Here is an 11,188-nt window from a genome sequence, read left to right on the forward strand (position 1 = left end):
CCTGTTTCATTTGCATTTAGTTCTTAGTTCTTGTAGTTTACTTTCTGCATTTTACATTTTCATCTTAGGATTGTTAGTGACAAACAATCTTTACATTTGTCTTAACTTAGATTCATATGCATATCTTAACTGTTCACAAACACTCATTTAGGATTGATACCTCTTGTACTGCAATAGCATAAGGGGAATTGAAACACACATCCATCATTCCATTCATACCTTACCATTGCATCATCATCATCATTCACCACACAAATAAATCTGTTTCAATAATCAAGCATAGTCTGTGTGTTTGTTGAAAATGTTAAAGTAATTTTGTTACGGGGTATTAAATCTCGTTCGGTGCCATCCCATTCCGTCATGTCTCGAACCATCCCGTTAGAAATTTTATGTCATAACCGTTCTCTTTTAAACAATTACCCATATAATAATGTTATTAATAAATTTTGGCTAAGAAATTTAGACGAAATACATGTATTCTCTATTTGAATGTTTAATTTATATAGTTAGTTGAAATTCTAAATTCTAAAAGCTCTCAGAATATTTTTAAAAATACTCAAAATTCTCAAAATACACTTCGCAAAGTAGTTCTTTACATGTAACATAGTTAACCTTTTTTTTACAACAGCTTCGCACCATAAAAAAAAATTCCTAGAGTTCTATGGAATTCTCGAATCATTCTTTCAGTTTTAATCCTTAGAACAAAGGCAGGAAAAAAAAATATTAGGTTTGATGTCTCTTTACATAAACTTAGAAAACCAACGACTGATATGTTTTGCTCAAAATAAAAAGGCATGGCTGGGCTTATAAGTTATAACATGTAATTGGGTCAAATTATCCGATTTCAGTGATTCCATTTTAACCTTTCACGCAGATGAATTAATTTGACTTACCTTCAATGGCATACCCTTATAAATATCTATAAAAGTAATGTTTGTTTTATATTTGTGTTTTGGATTAATAGGAGGGATATATATATATATATATATAATATTAGATATTTGTGTATAGGCAACACAATACACAACGACTCATTAACCACTGGAACTTTTAATGTCTTCAAGTACTATCTCGGTAGACTGTTCGTTGTGATATTTTTTCATGTAGAAACAGTTTAGAATATAGAAAAATTAATTAGATATTGTTAGAATTTTTCTATAAAAGTTAGTTGGCCACTCATTTGAGTGTTTAGTCAATAAATGAGTGTTTTGTCAATATTTTGGTATATATGTGAATATCGCAACCCGTATCGAGCATAATTAAATTTGAAAATATACGATTTTTTGTGATCCATCTATAATAACCAAACACAGCCTGTGATTTTGTCATGTGTATCAAAATATTTATTTTAGAAATATTTATATTTTATATTTAAATGTTGAAACTAGCCATATCTATATTTTTCAGAATATATGGTTGAAAATATCTAATTAATGTTTGTTAGTCAAAAGAAAATTCTTTGATTCTTGATTCCCATAATATATGAAAAAATTGTGTGTAAGAATAAATTATTATATATTTCCTTAACTACAAAATCTTCAAAATCCCATAATTGTTTCTAAAATTAATTTTCAAGATTAAAAAATTGAATAATTAATAAAATAGCCGTAAGACATATACCTGTTTGAAAATAAACAGTATTGAGTCAATTCGTTTTAAAGATTACATTACATACAACCCCACACAATCGTGATTTTTCAACATACTGATTTATTATGAATCAATGTTTGTATCAGGAGTGTAATTATAAGATGTGTTTGAAAACTTAGGGAATGGGACGCAGAAATAGCAAGATATAGCTTAAACTTGGGGTCTAGCTTGGACGATGTAAATATGGCCACCTTTGACAACACCTTCCATGTCTTGAGGAGAACCATAGAGCGTCTCTATCACATTTCCAGCTTCTGTTGAGAACAGGCGCATTTGAAAGGCTTTGTCTTTGTCCACTACTAAGGGTGATGCTTGAGTAATCCACCACCACTTCCTCCGCTTCATCCATTATCACACTGCAGCAATTACACCCTTTTCAGCTTTTGAGTTCCGAAAAAGACTGAAAACAGAGAAACACACATAAACAAACCTGTCGTAAAGTCCAGCCCCTACGTTTCCCTCGAGATCCTCATTGTTTGAGTCTGACCCGAATATGATTGGGGGTTTAGAATACAGAGCTATCCTCTTAATTGGGTAGAGAATCATCTGTACAACCCAAAATTTACAACAAAGTAATTTAAAAAAACTCACTTTGTTAAAATTCTATTCATTTATAACTGAAACTTAAGAGATAAATACAATCTTTTTGTTTCTTACTGTTTGAGACTCAATGTAAGTTTTTTTGGTGATGAAGCTCATTGCTCGTCCTGGATATGCTCCAACCAAGGTCTCTCCCAGACCCTTCACAACCTGAGAAACACACAGGTTTCTGATCATTGGTTTTTTACCCAAAATTTTTAAATATGGAGCAAGTTCTTTTTTCTACCTCAACTTACCCAACAACTAAGATCTTAATAGAAACAAATGATGTACTGATTCATGTTAGAAACACATTTAAGATGTCATCAAACCTTGATTCTTGCTACTGTTAGTTAGAAAAAAGAATACAAAAAAATAAAATCTGATGAAAGAGAATATACAAAAAAATGAGTATTCAAATGAAGCATAGCACCGATCACACATCTTCCAGTGCAACCCATGGCTCCTAGAGACAATGCCTTCACCTGCATTCATTCCACACAGCACAAGCTGAAGTGAGTGAGAAAGGTAAGTTTTGAATATCTACCAAAAATTCACTTTCACCAGTTAGGGTTGCACTGAAAGATGTGTGATCGGTGGTATGCTTCATTTGAATAATGCCTTGACCTGCATCATTCCACACAGCACAAGCTGAAGTGAGTGAGAAAGGTAAGTTTTGAATATCTACCAAAAAATCACTTACACCAGTTAGAACCAAACATAACATGTGATGAAAGTTACAGAAATAAGAATACTATGGGGTGAAACTCATCCAAGTTGCAGGAGACTAACCTTTGGGAGCTCGACATTTTGCAGACATGGACCAATTCCATTCAAAACTCAGTCCAATTTCTAGGAACAATACCAAGAAAGAGACTTTATTAATTTTGAGAAACAATACTTTATTAATTTTTAGCAACATTGAATTGGTTCTCACATACCTCCCTACGAATCTTCACTCTTGTTCATTTTCTCATGCCCAAACCCTCCTTACACATGTTACTGTGAGACTTCTTTTCTTATGTAGCTAGCTTCCGCACGTCCAATCTCTGTTTCTGCTCTATGTACCGTCTTTCTGCATGCGTTAAGTGATAATTACTAACCATTATACATTAGAATCAAAACAGACAACTTATATAACCAAATTCTACTATTACTTAAATAAAACATGCAATCGATAACTTGAACAAACCAAACCTGCAACTTTACTCCAAATTTAATTAATCAGAACCTAAATGATCAACCAAAGGGACTAGGCAAATGTACTTATGATAGGTAAGAAGCACCCGACCAAACTTATGAAAAGTGAGACCAAACTTAAGTATACCAACCAAACCTAGGAGTCAAGTCTATAACATACGATGAGTGTATGAGATTAATCTACCTGTGAATCAGTGATTAAGTCGCCTGCTTAGTCTAAGGAGTCCATCCCAGATCACACACATTCACCTGTAAGTTAATTAACTTAGCACATTCCAGTTCTGACTTTCAAATTGAGAGAGCATGTGATCGTCTGATCGATGATACCTTGATTTGAGAACTCTGTTATTTGTTCTAGCTCACTACGAAACTGTTGTGTTGTGTTGTGTCTATAATGAGCTGCTTGTACAATATCCAGATATCCCCTTTCAAAGAATCAACTTTGTAGAAAACACAAGGTCATCATAACAAAAAATACGATTCAGATCATCAAACCAACTATTTGTGTTAACCTTAGCAGAGGTTCAAGATATACCAAGTACTCTTGCTTCGTACTCCTACATCGCCTTGATGATTCCCTGATTGAATACATCCTGGGTTCACATACAAATAAAAGGTTAAAGATCATATCATGAATCCAAAAAAAAAAAAACATTTTAAACTAGAGAACCCATCAGAAGAGCATCTTACACAAATCGATTCAGATTAGAAAGAAAACAATCGAGCTTACTTGATCGGAGAGATGAATCAGACAGATTTTTGAGGTTGAATTATTGACGATTTATGAGATAGAGTTTATCATCTCAAAATCGTGCTGATGACCAGAGAAGAATCCAAAACCACTACACATCAAGATTCAGAAACCAAATTCCAGTTAAACTTGGTTTTAATCATCAAACATATACTTAAAATATAAACTTAATTAAAAGAGAAAAGAATCTAAAACCTTAGCATAATGGAAATTCTTTTCCTTTTTCTCTTCCTCTTCCTCTTTTTGGTGGGTGGTTTCTTTTGCACATCAAGAAGGCGAGAAGTATCTAACTCTTTTTGGCATTTAAGAACCCTAGAATCGGCTACTATTAAGAAACCACTAGCTTTTTCCTACGTGGAACGTTGGAAATTAGAAATTCTTGTAAACAATTGTCGAGCTATTTCTTGAATCAATAAAGAACTTTTTCAAATTATTTTGCTTGTGTTTGATCTACCGGTTTACCGTCCGCGCAGATTGACTTCGCACACTTAGGATACTTCTCGCCTTCTTGATGTGCAAAAGAAACCACCCACCACTTTGGAAGAGGAAGCTGACCCAAAAGAAACCACCCACCAGCTGACCCGGAGCCTGAACAGCGTTGGTTTGATTTCCGGAAAAAGAAACCACCCACCAAATTGGATGATTATGTCACTACTCTTCTCCATGCTCCTTATCCGTCTGCCACACCATATCCTATCAATCATTACATCTCTAGTAGTCAGTTCTCCGACAAATATCAGAAGTTTTTACTTATTATTACAACTGGTGTTGAACCCAAGCACTACAAAGACGCCATTGAAGATGAGAACTGGCACTTTGCTGTCATGGATGAAATTGTTTCTCTTGAGAACAGTGGTACATGGACTGTAGGTGATCTTCCTGCAGGGAAGAAAGCCTTAGGCTGCAAATGGGTGTTTCGTTTAAAGTATAATGCTGATGGTTCTTTAGAACGTCATAAAGCACGTTTGGTCATTCTCGGTAATTATCAAACAGAGGGTGTCGAATACAACGAAACCTTTGCTCCTGTTGCAAAAATGGTAACCGTTTGAACCTTTCTTCAACAGGCCGCCTCTTTGGATTGGGAAGTTCACCAAATGGACGTCCACAATGCCTTCCTACATGTCGATCTTGATGAGGAAGTCTATATGCAGCTTCCTCCGGGTTTTCGAACCGAAAATAAAAACAAGGTTCTTCGACTTCACAAATCTCTCTATGGTCTTAAACAGGCACCGCGGTGTTGGTTTGCCAAGCTTGCGTCGTCTCTCTTGGACTATGGTTTCGAAAAGAATGAGACTGATCAATCTCTCTTTACTCTTGCGAATGGTGATTCTCGGTTACATGTTTTGGTATATGTCGATGATTTGATCATAACTGGGAGCACTTTTCGGCTTATTCACTTGTTCAAGGAGTATCTGCACACTTGTTTTCATATGAAAGATCTTGGTATATCTCGTTATTTTCTTGGTATCGAAATTGCCCGCAGTCCGGAAGCTAGGTATCTACTTATGTCAACAAAAATACGCCCTTGCGATCATTGCCAAAACTGGTTTTTTTGGTGTCAAACCAGTCTATTTTCCACTTGAGCAAAACCATAAGCTTGCATACGCCAAAGGGGATCTTCTTCTTGAACCATCTCGTAATAGACTCTTAGTAGGTCGTCTTATTTACCTGAGTTGTCATATGTTATTCACGTTTTATCTCAATACATGAAAGCTCCGAAGACTGATCATTGGGAGGCTGCTCTACGAGTGGTCCAATATCTCTAAAACAGTCCCGGACAAGGTATACTTCTTCGTGCAAATACGGCCTTAACACTCTCAGCGTGGTGAGATGCAGATTGGTCTAAATGTCCCTCAACTCAACGTTCTCTCACTGGTTGGTTTATCCAACTTGGGGGTTCTCCTATCTCTTGGAAAACTAAAAAGCAAGATCGGGTGTCTCGCTCTTCTATTGAAGCCGAATACAGAGCTATGGCCGACACCGTAAGTGGAATTCTTTGGTTAAAACAACTTCTGCCTCTGTTTGGTATTGACTGCTCCACACCTATCACTCTACACTCCGACAGTTTGTCTGCTATTCAGCTTACTGCAAACCCAGTTTATCACGCTTGGACGAAACATATTGGTAATGACGTTCATTTCATTTGTGACAAAATTATCCGAGGGGTCATCGCAACCAAACATGTCCACACTACATCTCAACTGTCCGATATTTTGACTAAAGCTTTAGGACAAAAGGAGTTTGAAGCGTTTCTTGGCAAGCTGGGTGTTTGTAATCTCCATGTTCCAGCGTGAGGGAGGGTATTGGGCTATATGGACTTCGTATATATCTTAGTCCATATCCATACCTTTGTAATTAGGTCAAGGGTAGAGCTATTGACATGTATATAAGGCACAGCCTGTGTATTACGATCAATAAGAAAACCAATTCTAACTCAAACTAAGGTTTCTTGACAGTTCTGTCAAATTTTCCCATTTTTTTAATGGTTCACGTTTGTGCAGAAAGCTTGATTTATGTTAGAAAACAACGCACAATGATGCAACGAGAAACCTTCAATACAAAAATCACCACAAGATTTTAAAATAAGTACAGTATTTCTAAACTATCCTAATTTCATTAGTATTCCGATCACCAAATTATTTCTCTACCATAAAAAACTTAAACAAACGAGTCTAGAACACCTTTGCAAAATTTTAGTTTAAAGAAGAAAAAAGGAAAACTCATTGTAGGATTTCGGATTTCCCAAACAAACCACACAAGACATGTACTGTTGTAAAATATCGAATTCGCTAGACGCGAAAATCCGTGCTAAAACCAATATTTTAGAATGCAAAAACCAGAGTTAAATCTCTAGATTTAACTCAAAAAGTTACACACACAAAAAATCCAGCTAGACTTTAAGTGACAGATCTATATCTCCGAACATTCTAAAGAATAAAGTTTGACATGCATATATCTGTTTTTCTTCTCATCTCTGTTACACAAATTTTTAAGAATTATATATATTTATCTAATCCTAAGCCTAATAGTAATTTATTTAATTAACTTAGGCCCAAGTTTTAGTTCTCTAAAAGCATAACCAAATATTGGTTTCCTCATTGGAAAGGAAATCAGCACTCATTTGTGATCAAGAAGTTGCATATATTTTTTGAAAAATATGAACGAAATCTCTTTAAACATTAGCTGTAGATTCAGATTTCTCCTAAGTAATATCTTCTGTAAAGTGTATGTAATATATACTAATACTGAGGCAAAGAAAATATGCATGCGAACTTAAAACGTACTATTTAAAAATTAAAATTCCTCACACAACAAGCACAATAATTTCTTAATCCGGAAGTACTTGGATTATTCGGATTACCAAATAATGATTGGGGAAGCATATAATTTCTGGCATCTAGACAAAAAAAAAAAACAGAAAAAAAAAAACATATTATTTTTTTGCTTCAATTTGTGAAATATTTTATATGATAATTATTAAATATTGAATTTGTGAGGAAGAGTTCCCATGTTGGTTGCATGTGTATGCGGTGGATCCATTTTCTCTTTACACCCAAAAACTATTCATATCATCACAAGATTTTCAGAGAGTTTTGGGCAAAACACATAAAGCCCCAATATGACAATAATTGAAACTTGTCTCTGGAAACACACCTCACTACACATGCCTTCTCTTCTCTTATCATTTGTACATATAATTCATGACTGCATTTTAACAGGTCGCCATCATCATCATCATCATCATCATCATCATCATCATTAATCAATATCATCATAATTATCAATTACTATCTTTGAGTGTCGCTCATTGTCTATTTAATAGTATTTGTCGATAATGATCTTCTAGTTGAAATTGAGTTCATAAACTTAAATCTTGAACTTCGAAGTGGTGTATGGTTAAGATTTTTTTCGTTTTATTGAATCTTAATTATTTTTCGTATGAACATGCACGTAAATTAAGTCTAATGCAAATCGTATTGGTAAGGTAACCAAGTCGAAACAAAATAGTTTACAAAGTAAAAAATCAATAACATTTCTGAATCTACAATGGGCTAAAATCTTTTAGATATTTAATTAGTAAAATACAGAGTGATGTTGATCAACAAACCGGAGAGTTTCTCTCTTTGAGAAACATTGATTCACAAATTAAAGAATAAGTATCATTATCATGAACAACAATATAGACATTAATCAATCAACACACATCCCACATACTTTAAAAAAATAAATGAATCACCTTCCTATCCTTGAGGCATCAAAAAACCTCAAATAAAATAGGAAATAATAATATATCCCAATATACAAACACTAATTACATATTATAACATAAATATACAATGTTCAATCATTTCATTCTATAGGTACTCTTATTTTCTCTCTTTTTCTTCTCTTTTTTCCTGTATGAGTTACTAGTTTTTTTATCATCATTTTTACTCTTAGTATTATTACCTTCATTTTTCCCGTCCTTCAAATCCAACGCCTTGTTCTTTTGGTGATAGCGCTGATGATAATTTGGTCCAGACGAAGCGTCTGAGGCCATTGAATCATCGCTATCTTTGTTCCTCTCTTCTTCAGTTTCGCCTTTGCTGAAGTAGTTATAGATGTTATACACTTCTTGATAGTCCTGGTCCACGACCTCCTCTTCATCTACTTCAATTGGTGACGAAATATAAGTCGTCCAACCGGATTCACTACTGCTGCATTCTTCCTTCTCCATCAAGAACTCAAGAACCCTAATATTGATGAGAGAAAGAGAGGGAGAGAGAGAGAGCGAGGGAGAGATGTTTGTTTCTTAGAGCTGTAGTTGTGCATTTGCTAGGAATACGACTCTTATGTATATATGTGCATGTGGTGGGAATAATAAGGCTGCTCGTATGTTTTTACTATTATTTTATTGCTGTAAGGACAGCTTATGTTCTAACATTTAAAGCTATATCCGACACGATTCGAAAAGAATAATTGTTCTTTTATGTGATTTTTTTTGTTTCTTTCTATTTGTTTATGTGTTGTCTTCTCTTAATGGCTCGATTAAATAGGTTCACCAATACAACGGTAGTTGAGAAAATTAATTTAAAAAAGTTGATGTTTCTTTCGCCTCATAACACTACACCCTTGTGAAAAAAATAACATTACCTATGTTATATATCAATAACTAATTAAATGGGTGTGACCATAATGAGGGTGAGGCCATTTTAGTTTTACATTATAGCATGAGGGGAATGTATCTTTACACTTCAAATTCTCTGTATACGAAACCAAACACGAACCTTCCTGAAGATTGGTACGTTAGGTTCTCTGATCAAACCCATGTTCTATAACATGTTAGGATAATGCCGCTTTTTATCTTCTTTCTGAGCTAACGTCATCATTTTACAACCTTATATTATAAAAAATAAATATATACACACAATTATATGGACAATTCTCCAAAGAAAAAAAAACAAATATATGTATTGTTTAAAAATAATATCCCAAAACACACAAAAATTACAAACATTCCACTAACTTAAGGAAAGATTATTAAAATGTTAAGGAAAGGGTAAATGATATTATTGTGACCTCGAGCAATAGAAACAGAAAGACTGGATTATTTTTTATTAGTCACAAAAGAAAAAGAGTTAGTTAACGTTATTTAATAATTTACTTTTACTTTAAAGTAGTTTCGAACAGGATATTTAATGTGTTTCAAGATTTAAATGAAGATGTTCCCATATGCAACGGACTTGTGTACAAATAGATGTCCACATTTGTGTGCTATATTTGTTTGCATTCGTTTGTCTCTTTACGGGGATGATGAGTCGGTGTTTTCTTTCTTTGATCTAATTATTGGTTGATTTTATGATAATTTAGGTTCAATAGCAGAAATAAAGTATATTTTTTTTTTTACACAAAGGGAACGTTTTATTAAAACCCAAGAAAAAGGATCTCAGGGTGATATCAGCCTAGCTGAGTTCAAAATACAACATTACATGGTCATCATACTGAAACTTAAAACTACCTGAAACGTACAGTAATTAAAGCTTAAGATACACCAAAAAATTACAGGAGTTGAGATGACATTTTCTTTGAAAACAAAAGGAGACTAAAGATTCTGAGTCTAGTAGTTCTCATCCAACTTCACACTGTGGAACTAATTTATTAAACCAAAGGCCATCATGCTTATTCTGAGTAAGAGATATTCACACCAAAAAGTTAACTTTGACAGAATGAGTAAGTGATCGAGGTGGATGAGCTGATTGGAGATATGGGAGGAGTTCTTTGTCTTTGTCTGATATACTGTTTCTTTTCTTCAGAGGGAGTTCCTTTTTGGGATTAACTTCCAGTCTTCTCTTTGAGCATTCGCCAGCTTCAAACTTAGACTGCATCTTGGGAGGAGATTCACCCTCGAGATTTGATCCTATAGATTCATCTTTTCCGGAAAAATCAAAATAAGGAAAAGCGAGAGCAAAGTAAGGACCTGATCGCTGTTTGGGAATTGGTTCCTGGTTCTCCGGATTCAAAACCGGTACTTGGGCAACATGACTTGATTGTTGTGAGATAGGGGCTGAATCTGAATCCTCTATTCCTTCATTTCTCCGTTGGTGGACCGAGTTAACTTGATTATTGAAAGGATTATGATTCATCGGTTCAAAAGGACACCTACAGGTCGAGTGCATGATCCTGCAACAGTTGGTACAAATTTTTTCCATCTTCTCATACTAGAAACCAAGCATAGCTCTGTCACCCGATTGAAACCTCGCCCTTCTGAAAAACCTGAAACAGTCAGTTATAGAGACTCTGATTTTCACTCTGATGAAGGAGACTTGATTGGTAACAGAGTCTTCAAAGTCCATCTGCACAATTTCCCCTAAAGATCTCGCTATCCTATGGATAGTTTTGGCAGAAACAAAAGATAGGGGTAGTCCCCTGATTTGAACCAAGAGATCTAGGGAGGTTAAGAAGTCCAAGCGTGCTAAATCATCCTATCTTTGTAAGGCGACAAACCAGTGGTTGAAGCTCCATGGTTCA

General features: G+C 34.7%; 1 protein-coding gene, 1 long non-coding RNA gene and 1 pseudogene across 2 annotated transcripts; all 3 read right to left on the reverse strand.

The window, feature by feature from the left end:
• LOC104732954 lies at positions 1,750 to 2,464 on the reverse strand (annotated as a pseudogene).
• LOC104732955 lies at positions 2,637 to 4,412 on the reverse strand. The gene is made up of 8 exons (XR_759009.2): positions 4,376 to 4,412; positions 4,160 to 4,271; positions 3,965 to 4,022; positions 3,757 to 3,869; positions 3,614 to 3,678; positions 3,171 to 3,304; positions 3,022 to 3,081; positions 2,637 to 2,856 (listed from the first exon to the last, which is right to left on the reverse strand). It is a non-coding gene; the product is annotated as an uncharacterized LOC104732955 (long non-coding RNA).
• On the reverse strand, positions 8,348 to 8,983 carry LOC104732957. Its single transcript, XM_010452561.2, has one exon. It carries the CDS (start codon positions 8,895 to 8,897, stop codon positions 8,526 to 8,528), a length of 372 nt encoding a protein of 123 aa, XP_010450863.1. The 5' UTR covers positions 8,898 to 8,983; the 3' UTR covers positions 8,348 to 8,525.

The sequence above is a fragment of the Camelina sativa genome, chromosome 12, assembly GCF_000633955.1.
Source record: "Camelina sativa cultivar DH55 chromosome 12, Cs, whole genome shotgun sequence".
NCBI lineage: Eukaryota > Viridiplantae > Streptophyta > Magnoliopsida > Brassicales > Brassicaceae > Camelina > Camelina sativa.

Coding starts and splice junctions, on each gene's coding strand:
- LOC104732957 (XM_010452561.2), bottom strand. CDS start 8,897: ATGGAGAAGGAAGAATGCAGCAGTAGTGAATCCGGTTGGACGACTTAT.